Consider the following 19758-nt stretch of genomic DNA (forward strand, 5'->3'; position numbering starts at 1 on the left):
GAAATCGGCCGTGCCCTTTCACAGGAACCATCCCGGCATTTGCCTGAAACGATTTAGGGAAATCACGGAAAACCTAAATCAGGATGGCCGGAGACGGGATTGAACCGTCGTCCTCCCGAATGCGATCAGAAAGAAGGAACCTGTGTGCCGCGTGAGCTGACACCAAGAGATGTTGAACGGCGTTTGTGTGTTTGTGAACAGTTGCTTCAGAGGCAAAAACGGAAGTGATTTCTGCATCACATTGTGTCTGGGGCCGAAAAATGGGTTCATTATGATAACCCCAAACGCAAAAAATTATGGGGATATCCTGGCCACGCTTCCACGTCGATGGCCAAACCGAATATTCACGGCTCCAAGATCGTGCTCTGCATTTGGTGGGACCAGCTCGGCGTCATGTACTATGAGGTGTTAAAACCAAGTGAAACAATCACAGGTGCTCGTTATCAAATGAAATTAATGCATTTGATCAGAGCATTAAAAGACAAACAGCTGCAATACAGTGAGAGGCATGATAAAGTGATTCTGCAGCATGACAACACTCAACCCCACGATGCAAAAAGAAGTCAAAATGTACTTGGGAACATTAAAATGGGAAGTCCTACACCACCTGCTGCATTCTCCAGACCTTGCTTCCTCTGACTATCACCTGTTTAGATCAATGGCGCATGGCCTGGCTGACCAACACTTCTGATATCATGAAGAAATCACAAATTGGATCGATTCAAAAGCTGAACAATTTTTTTGACATGGGATTCATACACTGTCTGAAAGACGGGACAAACTAGTGGCCAGCGATGGAAAATACTTTGAATGATACATGTGTAACCAATTTGTTTCATTAAAGCCTCAAATGTTGGAAAAAAATGGCGGAAGCCAAGTTGTACACCTTGTACATTAATTAATGAAATTTATAGGAAATTAATGAATGATGACAAATATTTCTAAAAAGTATCTGATATACTTTCTGTTCACATCACCTCACCATTTACCAAAATACAATTATCGGTGAAGAGTGAGACACCAATCTTCAATAAATTGAAATAAAAACTAATTTTTTATTCACTTAAAACATAAATGTATAATGTGGCAGCAGTTTTTACTCTTATAAAACCAACTAAAAATCCATTTTCAATGCCAGAAACATAAAAAAACCTGATTAAGTAAATAAATACATAAATTTTGAAAATATTTTTAGAAATATACTCTCTACTCTCCTCTCCTTGAAATGAGATACACTATTTGGCAATTTTAATCATGGTTCATGCATAACCAAAAAGGCTGAAAAAGTACGCAAGTGAAATCACAAACTCAGACACTAAGTGAAAACATTCCCAAAACTACTGTAACTGTCAGGGACTTGTATCAGTCATTTCAAATGGAGCAGAAACTCTCGAACCCAGAGAGTGAGTGAAAAACATTCACATAGCTTACGTGGCAGCAGAGATTAGTTCTATTCAATTACAAAAAAACAATGGAACAAAAAACAACTGACTGTGCAATTGGTTATTACAATAAGTTGCTTGCCTCACTAACAGCCTTTCAGATGTTACCAAGTATCATGTTTGGGCCTCTTCATGGTTTCCAAGGCAAAATACTGACATTCAAAAGGGAGGTGGGAAGAGGAGTTACATTCAACTAATATCAGTGTTGCAATGATTTAAAATTTTTGTCAATTAATGTAAACACTGTGTCTAGGAAATAATATTGTGCAAGGCAGTAGTAGATTTGTGAACATACAACTATCAGGGATCCAGCACATATCTGTGCAATCTGCCTACTGAAAAAAGTCTCGAAGGGCCAAACGAAGCACAAAATTTATCACTACATCATTCTCCTCAAATGAGATTTCACGAACGTTACCAACCCATCGGCTGTTCTCATACACTCAAGCAACATATTGCCATAGTTGCAGTTCTGAAAACACAAATTCTGGGAGATCAGCTGCTTCTAACATTTTGGCAACAAATGGAAAGTCCTCCGACATCCTTTTCAGTTACTTTTTGTACATGTTATTGTCTTTTTGTTTTTGAAACTTTTTCTCTGTAATCAGAGCTTTACATATACAGGGTGTATACATGGACAAGGAAAAAAAATTCCCGGATTTCTCCCGGATATCCCATTTAAAAAATATGCTTTTTCCCAGGCGAAAATACACATTTTCTGTGCTAAGTGACAGTAGGTTTTCCGTAGATTTTCCTTCGGAACTGTAAAACTTATCAATCCTTTGAATGGTTAACGTTTTATACAATCGCATAGAACTTCCCGGAAAAAAAGAAAAGACGGGGCAAATATATGTGTGTGTGTGTGTGTCTGTCGACCCGCCAGCACTTTCATTTGGTAAGTCACATCATCTTTGTGTGTCTATATATATATATATATATATGCTGGTGTCTGTATATGTGTGGATGGATATGTGTGTGTGTGTGCGAGTGTATACCCGTCCTTTTTTCCTTTTTTTCCCCCTAAGGTAAGTCCTTCCGCTCCCGGGATTTGAATGACCCCTTACCCTCTCCCTTAAAACCCACATCCTTTCGTCTTTCCCTCTCCTTCTCTCTTTCCTGATGAGGCAACAGTTTGTTGCGAAAGCTTGAATTTTGTGTGTATGTTTGTGTTTGTTTGTGTGTCTGTCGACCTGCCAGCACTTTCATTTGGTAAGTCACATCATCTTTGTTTTTAGATATATTTTTCCTACGTGGAATGTTTCCCTTTATTATAACCATATACACACACCACCTGCTGCATTCTCCAGACCTTGCTTCCTCTGACTATCACCTGTTTAGATCAATGGCGCATGGCCTGGCTGGAGATATATATATAAGTTTTGGAAAGAAATTTGATTTGCAGCAACATATACGCTGCATATTTTCGTATTACAAAAGTATAAATTTGAATTGCACCAAACACAGCGCGTTCATTTCCGGAGCGTTGAAACCGAGATTGCGATGTCCTTTTGTAAGCGAGTCATATCTCAAGCCACGAGATCTCGTCAGCCGATGACAGCAGCTATTCAGAGCATAGGACACGTGTTATAGTCAGCCAATAGCAAGATCACTGGTTACATTGCGCGAACATGCAAGAAGAAAAGTTAACGGTTTATATTAATGTACACAGTACCGTACATCTACAAGAAAAGCTAAGCTTTCACATGTAATATTTATCTTTTTTTGCGTGTGTTATACTTTGAGACACATCACACAAATGTGCCAGTAAATTTAAAATTATGACATAAATGTCTCGGCTCAAAATTCTTGTAAGTGGCTGGTCCTCAAACTGTTCAGTTTCGAACGCTCTGTGATTTAGATATCCATCCCACTTTCTCAGACGTAACATAATTCATTTTGGGTAAAAAGAAATTTACTTTGAAAGTAACACTTTTCTAACCACCGTTCGCAATACCATCCGGAGACTGTTAGAAATAGGTTGCCAGAGCGCGCCAGAAAACAGGCGTCATTGTGCACGTGCAACTGCAGTGGTGTAGGATGCCCGTATGTTCATGTGTATAAAGCACTAAGAGAGCTTACATTACACCACAAAAGAAACAAAGCACCAGAAGATACTCCAAAGAGAATCGGAATTTCGTAAACCATACTAAAATGCATAATTCGGCTTGAAGTGCAAATTGGCTTTTTCCAGATTCACAACGAAGTAGGTCCCATCTGATATTAAGCTTTTCAGTGTGGTTTTTGGGACGTAAATTTTCTTGGAGGACCAGTACTCTACGATCTCATTTTTGGTTCTTTGTTATGGCATAATGCCAAATATGGCAGAAGATGATAACGTGCACTTGAAATTCAGCGCACAGTTGGAACTAGCCAATATTGTTGAATGAAACACTTTGTTTCAAATAAAATGATTGCCTCGGCGGAAAGATTAATAAAGCCAAATTTCTTTAGCAAACTTGCAAAAATAGCTTCACTGTTCTGCAAGGCAATTAATGCTTGACTGCTACTAACTTGGAAATAAAATAAAATCAGAAAACTGAAATTAATAATATATTTTTGCCCTCCATAATTATGTGAATGTATTTTAATTCACTTGATAGCTTCCGGCCACAGAAATCCGTTTTGTTTTCATTTGACATGGGAGCTGTTCAAAAATGGTTCAAATGGCTCTGAGCACTATGGGACTTAACATCTGAGGTCATCAGTCCCCTAGAACTTAGAACCACTTAAACCTAACTAACCTAAGGACATCACACACATCCATGCCTGAGGCAGGATTTGAACCTGCGACCGTAGTAGTCACACGGTTCCGGACTGCAGCGTCTAGAACCGCGTGGCCACCGCAGCCGGCGTGGGAGCTGTACACGAAGAGAAGCAGCGAAATCACTTGACATAAACACGGGTCACATGGAGGTTAACCCCCTCCCCACTACAACTCAGACAACTCTGTGCAAGTGTGAATCTGGCAGCTAGGGCGCGTGAGAAAAAATTTTTCTCGTTTGCATCTGGCTGCTTGCTGCTACTGCCGATACAGCTAACAGCCAAACTTCAAGTAGCGGGAGAAGGTACTGCTTATACGCGAGTCAAATGCGCATGCGCAACAGACCACTGGCAATTGGTCAAACGAACCTAAGGTGAACAGTTGTGACGTCATGCTCATAGCAAGCAGTTTATTGTTACGAAGAATTACAGTCTACGCCCTACAGCCTTTGACACATTTTTGCTATTTGCAGATGCTTGTGCATGCACGGTTTTTAGTTGTTGTAAATTGGACGTTTCCTTTGTCACTAAAGTTTTATTTATTTCCCTCTCGTTTATATTTTATTGCTGCAGTATCATTCTCCAGTAGCAGGATACAATAACATTCTTTGCTAGAGAATCAATTCTGCAGTCAATATTACAAAAATTTAACTGAAAGCTAAAACAATGAAAAATTCCCGGAATTCCGAAAAATTCCTGGGTTTTTCCCGGTTTTCTCCCGGATGAAAAAATTCCCAGGTTTTTCCCAGATTTCCCGGTTGTCCCGGGTCGTATAAACCCTGATATAATATGAGAATTGTGCTCAGTTTTGGGATGGTACGAAGTCTCATATGTACGAAACACAATTCGATTTGTTTAAAAGCACCAACAATGGTTACTATAACAACAGTGGTTTTGTTCCATACAGTTTTGCACTGCCACCTAATGAAGAAAACACGACCGTACAGAATACCAGATCAGCTTTGGGACTGAACTGAACAGTTTCTAGAACCAGTTAGAAATATTCTCAGATGTAAAAGTAACTTCAGGCATACACTAAGGGATAAATTACCTGTTGGATGTCGTCAGAAATATCATGAGGCTTTTCATGGACGATGCCGTTGTATACAGAGAAGTTGCAATGCTACAAAATTAATTGTACCAAATTGCAGCATAAAACTGCAGAGAACTAACACTTTTTGTATGAACTGGAGTTGAACCTCAATATAAACAAATTTAGCATATTGAACATAAATAAGCATAAAGACCCATTGTTGTACAATTACACAACCGCCAAACAATCACTGAAAGCAGTCACATCCACAAAATATCTAGGAGTATGTATACAGTGTGATTTACAGTGGATTGACCACATACATTCAATCAAAAATAAGGCAATTATGCCAGACTGACATTCACTTGAGGAATCTTCAGAAAGAGTAGTCCACCCACAAAGGAGGTAGCTTACAAAACCCTCACTCTAATAATCCTATAATACTGCTTATTAGTCTGGGATCTGTAACAGATAGGATCGTTAGAGTAAGTAGAGAAGATCCACACGAGAGCAGCGCATTTTGTTCAAGTTTCATTTGGGAAGCACAAAAGAGTCGTGGATGTGGTCAGGCAACTCCAGAGGCAGACACCACAAGAGAGCCGTTCTGTATCACATTGCGGTTTACTGTCAAAACCCTGAGTGCATATGTTCCTAGAAGAGTCAATCAATATGTTGCTCCTTCCTATGTATATCTAGCAAAAAGACCACACAGACAAAGTTAGAAACTAGTAGATCACACAGATGCTTCTTTTGGTGAACTATTTGTGACTGTAACAGAAAAGAGATAAGTGAGCACAGTACACAGAGCACCCTCCACCACACACTGTGGCTTGCGCAGTAGAGATAACATGTTTCGAAAAGTGGCATTTTATATGCTAATTTGACAGGGAGCTCAAATTGGTGCAGTACAATACTTGGATGAACAATGTGTGTCAACAGGAACACAAAGAATAAATGGTACTCCAGCAGTGAGTGAGTAGCACCGCTGAGTGGCAGTAGCTGACAAGACACAGCAGTGCAGGCCACCATACAAGATGGGCCGAATTCATCATTGGTCTGTTTATGTGCCTTGCTCTTATTGACTAATCTAGATGAACCACGTAGCCACAGTATTAATATAGCCACTATAATACCACTTCCAAGACTTGCCATACATGTGTGGTATGTGAAAAATCAGGCCATTCTGAAAAGGAATTGAAAGTGAGCCTGTATTGGTCTGTTATTAGTATTGTCGCTAGGTACCTTACTCTTTACCATCTCTAATATGCAATCAGTAACAACACACAGTGCGGTCAGCGATGTTCAGCTGAAACGTTTCCATTCAACGTAGAATTTCGACAACTGATCCAGTCGTCTTCGTTATGTGTGCTCTTTTTTCTTTTTCTTTTTTTTTTGCGCAAAAACAACTGAGGTCACAAAGCGCTACTGTAATAACCTTAGCACATAAAGAATTAAAAGAAGTTGCTAAACATGGACTTCTCCTTGGAGAAAGGTCTGCAAAAAATTCCATAGAGACAGCAGAGTTCCAGACCCAAAAATTAAATGTCCTTTGCCATATTGCTACAAAAGATAAAAAGTAAAATGCCGTCAACAGCCTGTGCATCATTTGCTAAAATGCCCGATAAATCAGATGGCGAACACACTGGAACTTAAGTGATTTAAAAAAGGGCACTGGGTCACAAAATGGCGAACCTCCACAGGTTGATGAAAATGAGGACAAAGTGGTGGGGGATCACTACTTAACAAATGGCAATGGCTAAAAACACAGTACCCAACACGTAACCGAGCTAAAATGTGGTTCTTGTGACAAAAGAGCCAAAAGGAGGTCAGTTCCCTGGAGCTTGTTCCCACGAAGAGAATGCCAAAATGACACAGTCTCCTGAAAGATGGCAATACAGACAGAGATCACTTGAAGGAATGGAGGAGATAGCAGGCCAATGTAGTAGTGCAGCCTTGGCAGCAGCATCAGGAGCCTCATTTCCCTTCAGACCAACATTACCAGGCACCTACACGGACCTCATGGTGACTCCCTCAACAGCAAACAAATGGAAGCTTTCCTGGATGCGTTGTGCAAAGGAGAGGACTGTGTACAGCACACTGAGGCTCTGAAGAGCACTGAGAGAATCAGAGCGTATGACACAATCAAAAATCCTGTGATACCAGATGTACTGCGTAGCTTGATAAGAGGCCGAAGAGCTCTGCAGTAAAAATCGAGTAGTATTCTGGAAGCCAATACCAAAACTGGTCGATGGCAATGACAAAGGCATACCTGACACATGGTGCGTTTAAGAGCCATCTGTGCACACGAAGGGGCTGCTACCATCAAGTTGTGTGCAAAGGTCAAGAAAGTTACAGCGACAGATCGAATCCTTGAGAAGCAAATGAAGTCCAAGATGAACATGGGCCACTGCATGAAGCCGAGGCAGTGAAGGGTTCACATACATTGCGAAAGTAACAGGTAGTGCAAAGTTGCTAGAGCAGTAGCCTAAAGCGAGCTCCAGGAGGCAACATAGAAGAAGGACGTGCGCCATACCGGCGGTCAAGGCTATCATCAAAAAAGAGGGCACACGATGGGTGTCCAGGCAAGGCAGACAAATGGTACGCTTATCCCCTTCGGAGGACATTTTTCGTGCCAGTATGACAGTGGTGGTTCGGCAGCTTCTTCATAGACTCTCAACCAGGCTAGTGTAAAAGGCACCAATCACCAAATGTACTCCATGATGATGAACTGTGTTAAGATGGTATAAGATGGATGTATGTGGAGATGCATACACAAAATACCCATAGTCTACTTTTGAACAGACAAGGAATCAGTACAAATGGAGGAGGGTGGTCTGATCCACTCCCCAGAAAGTATTGTGTACAATACATTGGACACTTACAAACTGGGTTCAGCACACAGTCAGGTAGGCCACACTCATAATTCTGAGAGGAGAAGGACATCACCTGAGCTTCCTCCACTTGTTTCCGAGGGAGGAAGGAGGGGTGATAGTGGGTGGAGATTCAAGTCTTCACGAAATAGCGGATCAAGGTGTTGGAGAAAGCAATAGGGTTCACAATGACATCATCTGCTACGGTCAGTCCAGAACTCAGCGAGTGGTCCCAGAGAGCCGAAGTTGGTTGCCCCACACAACAATACTGAGTTAAACTGTCAAAAGAACTAGTAAAGAAAATCGAGCTAGCCTTTTTGCTACCCTTAGGAATGTAACGACAGTGCGCATGCAACTGTTTATAATGAACACAGTTCGCCACTGTAGGAGTGCAGTTAAAAATGTGAAGAGCACGTCTCCGTGCACGATTTGTGTTGCTCTAAGCCTCAGTCTACCAGAGGACTGGGACATGGTGCGGTAAAGACGAGAGAGATATGGAACATTCTGCGGCAGTAAGGATAATGTTCATTCATAAGATCCTCTACCTCGTCATCATAGCTGGGGAAATGTTGCTCTTCGAAGGTTGCCAGGGAGGAGTAAAGCCTCCAGTTGGCCTTAGGATGCTGCCAATGGGGTTTACATGCTGTTGCGGTAGGAGTCAGTAAACAGATGGCACTTGGTAAATCATCGCAAGTATTGCTCGAATATGGACTACTTGAAATGACAGGCAAGCTATCCAGCATAGAATGACAGGTCCAAATGGGAATAAATGTTAGTGGATTCTGAAAGGAACGTGGTCGCTCTAGTGTTAAGACAGATGAGATTTTTCAGAAGGTCAGCCAAGAAGGAACCTTTTGAACATGTTCTCTAAGAGCACCAAAGGGGATGGTGGGCACTGGAGTTGCCAAGTAGCAAAAAAGCATGAGGGAGCAGACCAATAAGCTGGGTAAGTTAGCCCTGGTGACAGCAAATGACAGAAGGATGTAGATGTTACAAAGAGAAAAGGTGAAACGAGGAATGAAAATGTGGACAGCAACAACAAAATGTGGACAGCAATAACAAAATGTGGACAGCAATAACAAAATGTGGACAGCAACAACTTTGCAGCTGGGTGTTCAGTGAGATGGTTTGGCTATGGACATCATCCCAAATGAGCAGCAAGGTCCCCTCACGAGATGGAATGCCAGCTTCAGGGAGAAGGTTAAAGCAGACCAGAAGGAAACACGAGAGGTCAAAGTGGTCACGAGGATGCAATTTTGTTTCTTGGAGGCAGAGAACAATTGAACCATGTGCTTCCAAGGGTAGCTGTAGTTCCCCATTATTGGATCGAATGCCACAAATAATCCATGGGAGAAGAGTCATTATAGAGAATGGCGAGGAGGGAAGAAAGGGCAATCACCTCAGTGGCTGCCAAGTGCCAGCCTTCAAAGACTCACTGCCACAGGGTGTAGAGGCTGGAAGATCCTGTTCCATGGAATCTACAGAGGCCTGTGAATTCACGGAGAAAAATGGTGGGCAATGCGCACTAACAAAATGGAGGTCGGCCAGGTGAGCGCAACATCGCTGAGGAGGACTCTGAGTCGGGGAAGGAGAAGACAGTTTGCCTTTGTTTGGTTTCCCAGAGCCTTTAGGGTTAGCAGACAAAGACTCAGTTGTTTGTTGGCTGGAGGGAAGGTAAAAGGTCTTTGCGACAGTGTTTCTTTTGCCGGTCCGTCAGTTGTGTAGCAGGTGATTTCACTGCCGGGCACGAAAATTTGATGGCTTGTTGTGCAGCTGTAGGAGGAGGCGGAGGAGACAGGGTTGCCACTGTAATACTGGGTGATTTCACAACCACAGAACTGAACTGGAAATCACATGTCTGAGTTGCCATGTCCTTCATGTAACGAGGCGTAGCAAGAATGGTACTATAAGTGATGGGTGGCAAAATGCAGGGCATTTGACTAGCCATAAGTGACACGGTACAGTATTTTTTCCTTCACCCGGATCTCCTGGACAACCCACTCATCGAGATTCATGGGACACTCATGGGATAAGGTGGTATGGTCACCATTACAATTGATACAGCAGGGAGGAGGAGGTGGGCAGTCATCCTCATGAGCATCCCCACCACATATTGTCAGGACACACAAGTGTGGTTATAACATTCACACGGGTAGCAATGCATAGGGTTTGCAATGTATGGTTGGACTGTAATGAGTTCATAACCTATCATAATCTTTGGTGGAAGCACCACTCCATCAAATGTGAGAAAAAGAGTGCATGTAGGCTCTAAGTATCAACCTTTTTCATTTCCAGATGAACCGCTGTGATGCCCTGATCAGAGAGATAATTTTGGATTTATCCCTCGGTCAGACGATCAAGCAGCTGAGTATGATGGACCTCAACACGAACAGGATAACTGTGGAGGAGAGAGGCTGTAAGCGGTAGCTGGGCTTGAAAATCACAATTGTTCTCCAGAAAGAAAGTCTTATTATGTACGCGAGAGCAGGTTTCCACAGGGCCTCCAATCGCATCAATTATTTCTGAATAATAAACGGCGGCAGCAGGAGCTTACTGCTGAAGAGTTGTGGCATTGCGTGTGTCGCTGCGCGGAATCGGCCAGATCTACTGTTGGTGTCGTGCCACTGTTTGTAGCGAGTTCAATTCCTCAGCTGTCATTTGTACTTACAAACATGGTCAACTTGCTTACTTCACTACCTTATGAGGAAGGTCAGTGTACTGAGAAGTTGACTTTCCTTTGACAGCTATAAATAATGGCCCAACACCAACAATACCTCACAGTCTTGTTGGAGTCAGGGAGTGAACATACACAAAAACACAGATTGCAGCACCTGAAGAAGAATGGCTGGTGTTGAAATACAGCGCCATAAAAATAGCAACACAAATTCTGCTGAAGATCCAAATCACATTGTTAATCACACCAAGAAAGACTGAAAGATCACATTACTTCACAGTACGGGGCAGAGAAATTCTGAGAGAAATCGGACACCAAACTCAGCAGACATTATTTTGCTGTGTCACCCTTAACCAACTTGCCCCGTGTCCCATGCGATTCCACCTGTCCGCTACCACCATTCAGCAGCGATACCAAGTAGCTGCTCAACATCTGGTTACTCTTCATGTTTTGCTGGCCTGCTTAATACATTTTCTTAAACTTAACATCACAGAAGACTAATTTGGGACCGCCTTACTGAAAGAACAAACAAAAACTTTCAAAAACTTCAAAGTGGAAGGTGAATTAGACTACCTTAGTAATTTCAGTAACATGTGACATTCTAGTAAAGAGATGTGACCAAAAATAACTTTCTTTTATTGGCACAATATAAACTTTCAAAATAAAATATTTAAGTAATGTAAAATACATCAACTTAGCACACTTTTTGTGTGCCTGGAAAATTTATGTGCACAAGTTGATTTCAGTTGAGGTTACTGTTTTATGACAAATATTTAATAAAATATTTTCCTGACAGTAAATGTTTTCTTATATGTTTTACCTATTCTCATTACATAATTATGTACAAAGTTTGTATGTTGATATTATGTAAAAATCTGGGTTCTATAGATGACTGTTATGATGGAGACCTGGTTTCAGTTCACAGATCACAAGAGTATTTTTTCACTGAGGATTACCTTCATCAAATACACTGTGATTATGCAAAGCTTAAAACTGCAGTACAAACCTTTCTGGATCTGATGAGACAGGGGACAGCTGAAGATCCCTTTCTGGCGATGATGTCTCCGATATGCTATCCAATGAGGCATCGGAAGTGTACACTTTCTTCTTATTGTCCATCCTGCAAATAAACACACTGTGTGCTACACAAAGACAAACTAGAAAGTGCTAACTAAATAAACCACAGTCTTTTGTGATGGATTTGTTTTGTTAAATGTTCTCTGTGGCCTCTTCCAGTTAATTCTCTACAACAACAACAGCAATCACCATCATGAATGTATAGAAAGCAACTGACTATCAAAGGTGTAACAGAATCACACAGATGTTAAATGATATAGTAGCATGCACTGTGGCCAGAGAGTACATTGGCAGCCAGCAACAATCACTCACAGCACTTTTGTTTCCATCACAATGCGTATTAGGGGGGACACTGCTACAGCTATCTGTAAACTGAAGAGCGACCAGGCAGTAACAATCACTCACAGCACTTTTGTTTCCATTACAATACATATTAGGGGACACACTGCTACAGCTATCGGTAAACTGAAGAGCGACCAGGCAAATCCTTATTCTGTACTACAGACTGTTCTACATAGTGTAGAGACATGCTTGGGGATTGCTTGTGTTTTTACTAAATGTGTGAACACAGTACTGAAATTAGGAACCTATACGAGGGGGACCCAAAAGAAACCTGATTGTTGTAATAAAAAAATTATTGATGAACCTTTTTACAAAATTACTTCAGTCACCTTCAAAATACTCCCCATTCCATGCAATGCACTTGTCAAGTCTCTTTTCCCATGGTTGGAAGCATGTTTGGAACTCTTCAAGTTTGATATTGTCCAGTGCCCTTCGCAAAGCTGTTTTTACCGCCTCCACATCATCATAACGCTCCCCTTTTAGTGTTTTTTTTCATTCGTGGAAATAGGAAAAAGTCGCACAGGGCTAGGTCCGGCGAATACGGAGCGTGGGAATGACAGACCACCTCTGAGATGCCAAATAGTGGGTCACTTGTAAGGCCATGTGTGCTGGAACGTTGGCGTGATGCAGAAACCAGTCACCTGATCGCCAAAGTTCCGGGCGTTTCCTCCTCACATCCTCTCGCAGACGCCTTAAAACATCCAAGTAAAAGCGCTGGTTAACAGTCTGGCCAGGGGGTACGAATTTCCGATGCACAATTCCATGAACGTTAAAAAAGACAATGATCATAGTCTTCACATTTGACCTCACTTGCCTTGCCTTTTTTTGGTCTGGAAGAGTTGGGAGTCCTCCACTGGCTTGATGCTCACTTGGTTTCTGGGTAATACCCGTAACACCTACTCTCATCCCCTGTAATGACTTTGTTCAAGAAGTTTGGATCAAGTGCAATCTCTATTTTCAAGTCCTGACACACATTCACGCAGATGGGTTTTTGCTCCTGTGTGAGAAGGTGTGGAACAAATTTAGCAGCAACACCTCTCACGTGCAAATCCTCACTCAAAATCCACTGGCATGAGCTCCAACTGATTCCTGTCTCTGCTGAAATTTGGTCGATCGTTGGCGACGATCCTCGTTGATCTTTTGGCGGACCTTTTCAATGTCCTCATTTCGCGATCTTGAAAGGCATCCAGAACGAGCTCGTTCTTCATCAAACATCTCACCACGTTTAAAGCGCCCAAACTACTCGAAAACCTGTGTGCGGCTCATAGCGTCGTCCTGGAAAGCTTCCTTAAGCATTTGGTGTGTCTCCGTTGCAGTTTTTTTAAGCAGGAAACAAAATTGCACACAAACTCTTTGTTCTTTTAAAGGCGTGTGTGTGGGTGTTTGAGGTTTACGGGTGCTAAACAGCGGGGTCATCAGCGCCCAAACGCATAAAAACAGGAACACTTTCAGTGAAGGGACCAAGACGAACAGCGAACAAGGGGAACAGCTAAAAGACACAGACCTGACGCAGTTCCAAATCCTCACATACAGAGGCAAAACAAGAGGAGAAGGAGTGCACTAAAAAAGGAAAGGAAACATAAGGAAGGGAGGACAGAAACTGAAGGGAAACAAGGAGGTATTTGTGACTGGCAGACCTCTTACCTAAAATCTGGGTGAGCCAGTCATCCAGCAGCACATTAAAACCCTCTCCCTAAAATCCGTGGCAACAAATTGGACGGGACACAAAACCGTAAAACCTTAACCACAGACGATGCATCGTCTTTCAAAATAGAGGGCAAATCCGGTGGCAAAGAAACCACCGTCCTCTGATCAGAGAATAAAAGACAGTCAAGTAAAATGTGGCGGACAGTAATCTGGACGACACAAGCACTGCAGATTGGGGGATCCTCCTGCCAGAGTAAAAAACCATGTGTGAAGGGACTGTGCCCGATGCGGAGGCGAGTGAGGAGAACCTCATCCCGCCTGCATGACTGGTAGGGGGGGGGGGGGGGGGGAAGATATCGAGAACGATTAAAATGAACACATACACATTTGTCTGCAGAAAAGGTAAAACCTGTCTTCGCAGTCCATGCCTCTAATCGCTGTATCGTAAGCTGCAACTGCCGACTAGCAGTGACAAGACTGGAGGAAGAACAGAAAACAGCAAAATCGTCCACAAACAAGGAGCATTGGGCAGGACTCCAGATAGTGGACGTGATACTGTTAATGGCGACGGCAAAGAGGGTGACACTTAAAACGCTTCCCTGAGGAACACCATTCTCCTGCACATACAAATCAGATAGCACATTACCAACCTTATAGCGAAAGAGGCGGTGGGAAAGAAAGAACCGAATGAAGATGGGGAGACGGCCACGAAAGCCCCACTCATGGAGTTGATTGAGGATATGGCGGCGCCAAGTAGTGTCATACGCCTTATGAATGTCAAAGAAGACACCTAGACAATGCTGGTTAAGCAGGAAGGCCTGCTGGATGGCCGCCTCAAGCAGGGTCAAGTTGTCTATAGTGGAACGACATCTCCGAAAGCCACACTGAGAGGGGCTAAGGAGCTGCCTGGTCTCGAGCAGCCAAACCAGGCGACGATTGACCATGCGTTCCAACGTCTTCCCGACACAGCTCGTCAAGGCGATACTTCGATAACTACTGGGATGCGTTCGGTCCTTCCCTGGTTTGAGGAGGGGTATCAAAATCGCCTCCCTCCACGAGTCAGGGTACGTGCCGGATAACCATATCATATTAAAACAATTCAGGAGAACTTCCTTGGAAGGCAGTAACAAGTGCTGCAGCATGCTGTACCGGATTTGATCATGACCAGGCGCAGTATCATGAGCCACAGAGAGCGCCGAATCCAGTTCCCACATTGTGAAGGGGCAGTTGTAGGGTTCAGAATTAGGAGACCGGAAGTCCAAGTGACCCCTCTCGATGGCAGTGCGGTAGCGGCAGAAATCTGGATCACAGTTAATAGTGGCAGTAGATTCCACAAAATGCATGGCCAGTGTCTGGGCAATGTCTCTCGGCACCGTGAGGAGACTTCCCTGATGCAGCAATGCCGTGACAGGTAGCTGGCCGAGTTTCCCGGAAATCCTCCTGATGGCTTCCCATACTTTCGTAGAACTAGTGGAGCGGGAGATGGAGTTCAAGAACGATTGCCATGACCGTCGTTTGCTCTCTTTAATCACTCACCGCGCCTTGGCCCTTGCCACCCGAAAGGCCACAAGATTGTCAGCTGAGGGACGGCACTTGAAGCGGCGCAGAGCTGCACGGCGGGCTCGGATGGCTGAGCGGCACTCAGTGGTCCACCAAGGGACAGGACGCCTCTTGGGATGACCAGATGACCGTGGGATTGACAATTCAGCAGCATGGGAGATCACGGCTGTAACATGGTCTACCCATTCGTGGACGCTGGCACGGTGTTCCAAAACAGCCAGTTGGCTGAAAAGTGTCCAGTCAGCCCTGCAGAGGTGCCACCGGGGCGGTACCGGAAATGCCATAGCCTCATCCAGGAGGCGAATCCAAAGGGGGAAGTGGTCACTAGAATGGAGGTCAGCAGCAACCTCCCACAGAGCAGAATCCACGAGTGCTGGAGAGCAAAAGGAAAGGTCAATAGCTGATGACGAACCAGAAGCAGTACAGAAATGAGTGGGAGCACCAGAGTTGAGGATGCACAGTTCTTCAGACATCATGAGGCTTTCCAGAATGCGACCCCTGGGGCAAGTAGTCGAAGAGCCCCATAAGACATTATGAGCATTGAAGTCCCCCCAGAAGAAGAAATGGGTGGGGAAGTTGGCTAATAAGGTCTGTGAGAGCCTCAGAGTCTATTGCATCCTGAGGGGGTAAGTAAAGTGAACAGACTGTGAGCCTCCGACCCACAAGAAGGTCAACTGCAACTGTTTGCAAGTCTGTAACGAGAGGGAGCTCAGATGAGGGGTGCATGTCACGGACAAAAACCGCAACACCACCCTTTGCCCTTTCCCCCGTCAGATCATCTTTCCGATAGACGGTATAGCCCCGTAAAGAAGGAGCATCAGTGGCCCGAAAATGTGTCTCTTGGAGACATAAGCACAAAGGGAACTCACGTACAAGGAGTTGTAGTTCGGCCACACGCGTCCTGAACCCATTCAGGTTCCACTGTAATATGGGAGCCAGTGATCAGGGTGGCTGAACTTTCACCCTGCCTCTGTGTTTTGGAGGAGAGCCCGTACTGGCCGGAGATTTATTCCTGGGGCGAGAAGAGCGCCCCCGGTCGACATCAATGTCCATCAGCTCCGATGACGACCCACGGGAGATGTCAGACAGTACGACGGCCTCGTCATCGGATCGACCCTGACTAGTCTCCTCAGGTGTCAAAATCTTCACCTTCGGCGTCTTTGTCTTAGGGGGCTTAGAATGCAGAGCCTTGTCAGCAGTTGCAGCTTTACTCGCCTGGGCAGAAGACGCCATAGGGGAAGAGGCAGGAAGTACCCCAATGTCGGCAACCACGGCCTTGTCCGACGTTGCGGGGAGAGCGGCAGGTTGCAAAACAACCGCAGCAGCACAAGTGCACTGGCAAACGCAGGTATTAGTGGTAACACTAGCAACCTCCGTTTGCGTAGCAACAGTGGCCATTTGTAATGGTTTTTTCAGGGGGGAAGCGAAAGATGTCGTAAACACAGGAGGTTGCATGGCCTTAAAGAGCTTCTTGGCCTCACCATAGGGGATGCGCTTAGATGTTTTGATCTCCTGTATCTTCCGTTCCTCGAGATAGATGGGGCAGACCCGGCTCCAGACAGGGTGACTCCCAAAGCAATTCACGCACTTCACAGGCGATGAACAATCGGCTCCTTCATGGGCAGGCTGACCACATTTACCACAAGTGGCTATCCCATTGCATCCCAATGTAGTATGCCCAAAGCGCTGACATTTAAAGCAGCGCATTGGGTTGGGGAAATATGGCCGTACTGGCAAACGTAAGAACCCCGCTTTAACATGCTCTGGAAGTCTCAGGCAACTGAACGTGAGAATAAACGAGTCTGATTTTACTAGGTCCCCATCGACTCGCTTCATAATATTCTGCACGTCAAGAATACCTTCGTCAGCCCACTCAGATTTCAACTCGTCTGTGGAGATATCCACCAAGTCCCTACATGTCACAACACCCTTACTATAGTTGAGTGTGGAGTGGAGCTCGGTCTCGATAGCGTACTCTCCGAGACTGGGTGCTTTCCGAAGAGAAGCGACTTGACGCGAACTAGAAGTCTCAACTAAGAGAGTACCATTGCGCAGTCGCTTAACAGATTTCAGTGTACCTGCAATTCCCTCAAGACCCTTGTGGATGTAAAAGGGAGAAACCCTCTCAAAGCTACCCTCCTTCCGTTTAATAATCAAAAACACATTCTGATTTTCAGCATGTGCTCTGTTTCGACAGTCTGATAAATCTCTAGAAACACCAGGAGCTGGAGGACTCGCAGCACGAAGTCGCTTTTTCGATGGGGTGTGTTTTCCTACCAGTGGCCCACCCAATCCACTGGTAGGGGGAAATGTAGAAGTCGAAGGGTCCATTGCGGTCCCACGAGCAGCTAGGGAACTAAAGGTCCGCTCAGACAGAGCCCCGCGTGCCTGAGTAAGCCGTATACAACTGGGCTGCGGCAGGTGCCCCAGAGGTTGCCCGCTTGCGACTGTTCCACCCCAACAGCCATGCATCTTATAGGCGCGCAGCACACCGCAAGATTGAGGGGTTTTTATAGAGGTTTACCTTCCTCGCAATCCAGGCGGTCAAGCCAAGAATACCATTCCCCGCAGCACACAACATTCCACCGCCGCACCATACGGTGGTCGCTGAAGCATGTTCGGGGGTTACGGTGACAGGAGACTGGCGGCGCTGACCAGTCCCCAGCTCAGGACCCTGGGGTCGCCAAGCCCGTACTCAGCAAATGAACGCTGAGCCCCTGGGGGCGTTCTTTTAAAGTTGCCATAACGACTTCGCAGAGGTAACCCGCCAACAGTTAGAGAAACACAATACCACACTTGCACGTTCAGCTCTACACTGACGCCGTCTGCACAGCTGTTTCATGAAGGTCTCTACTAGCACCATCTATCGTGAGAACCCTGCACTACGTCTACGAGTGGCAGCGCCCTCGGAGTCTGGTTTCTTTTGGGTCCAGGCTTGCAAGGGCAACAAAAATTTTATTTTTAGTATTCCCCGTAATTACTGGCAAAAATTAAAAATTTTAAATGCTATCATAATCTACTCATTAAGAGGCATGATCTCATGCTAATTACTGTTTGAAACTGAATATGTGGGTGTGTGGGGGCAGCGGAGGTGGGGGGTTGGGCTATTGTAACCGACGGCAAGCAAATTCATCCAGTAATTGAGAATGAGAGCACTTAGTTCCAATAACTTTACACATAATTTGAAGTGTTTATGAAACTTTTTCTTGCTGACACCCCCAAAAATTGAAGAAAGGGAAAAAAAGTTTATTGCTCACTACATTTTCGTAGTCCACATAGTAAAAGTTCGGCATCAGCCATGATGTTTTAATTTATTACTACTTCACTACCCAATCTATTCACAGCACAATTAGCAGACAATGTCTACATACACCAATGAATGTACCTGCAAAATTATATCATTGTATCATAAATAGTTCAGGAGGTGTGATGTCATGAATTTTGAGAGGCGTAAAAAACTTGCTGTGGCTTAAAATGGAACACAAGTAGTCCAGAGTACTTTCATCCAGGGTTTCATAATGACAGCACTTAGCAAATTTCAACAAAAGCATAATTTCAAAACTTTTCTGACTTATGTGCTTGATGTCAAATATTTCACACATTAACTCATTTGTAAATTAATCAGATACTCTAGTCTTAAAAAAAAAATCAAGGATTTACTGGCTAGCAACTAATACAACTAAGACAAAAAAATGCATATTAAGAGAATCTTCACAAACTGCTGCAGGCAGCACTCCACTGCCAAACAGGGAACTGATTCTTAGTCCTCCTGTGCAGTGGTAGTTGTCTGTTGTTCTGGACAAAACCAAAAGTACTGCTCACTCTTCTGCTTACAGACAAAGTAAATGCAGTCTATTGCACCAAGAACATACTCATGCATTCCCGAGTTTGAATTTCGTATCTCTACTGAAGTTACACACACACACACACACACACACACACACACACACACACACACACACACTAATTTCCACAGCCCCTTTGATGACTGAGTACAAATAGTTTGATGTGTGGGCTAGAATCAGTTATCTGCACTCTGAACAACAGTCACAGTCTCAAAAGTTATGTGGGACAGTCTATTTGACTGTTTCACAGTACTGTACCAAACAATGGTGGCAGATACAGAAATCCAGAACAATCTGTTGTTGCCGGACGCAGTCTTACCTACAAGCACAAAATCTTGGTCTAGTAGAGCAGACACATATTCTAGCCCACACTTCGCACTACTGGGCTCAGTCGCCAAAGACTCTGTGCAAACTGGGTTGTGTGTTAAGAATTTTAATAGTGATACGATGTTCGCATTCAAGAGGACACTTGACTTCTACAGACTGCACAGACATCTACAGGCTGCAC

The 19758-nt window shown here is 44.2% G+C and overlaps 1 protein-coding gene across 3 annotated transcripts in view; it reads right to left on the reverse strand.

Moving 5' to 3' along the window:
* LOC124550613 overlaps positions 1-19758 on the reverse strand; it is a 176391-nt gene that overhangs the window by 115929 nt on the left and 40704 nt on the right. For all 3 annotated transcript variants that reach the window (XM_047125334.1, XM_047125332.1, XM_047125333.1), the window contains exon 3: positions 11786-11899. In XM_047125334.1, coding sequence (XP_046981290.1) covers positions 11786-11899 — 114 coding nt within the window. The remainder of the gene's footprint in view (positions 1-11785; positions 11900-19758) is intronic.

The sequence above is a fragment of the Schistocerca americana genome, chromosome 9, assembly GCF_021461395.2.
Source record: "Schistocerca americana isolate TAMUIC-IGC-003095 chromosome 9, iqSchAmer2.1, whole genome shotgun sequence".
NCBI classification, from domain to species: domain Eukaryota; kingdom Metazoa; phylum Arthropoda; class Insecta; order Orthoptera; family Acrididae; genus Schistocerca; species Schistocerca americana.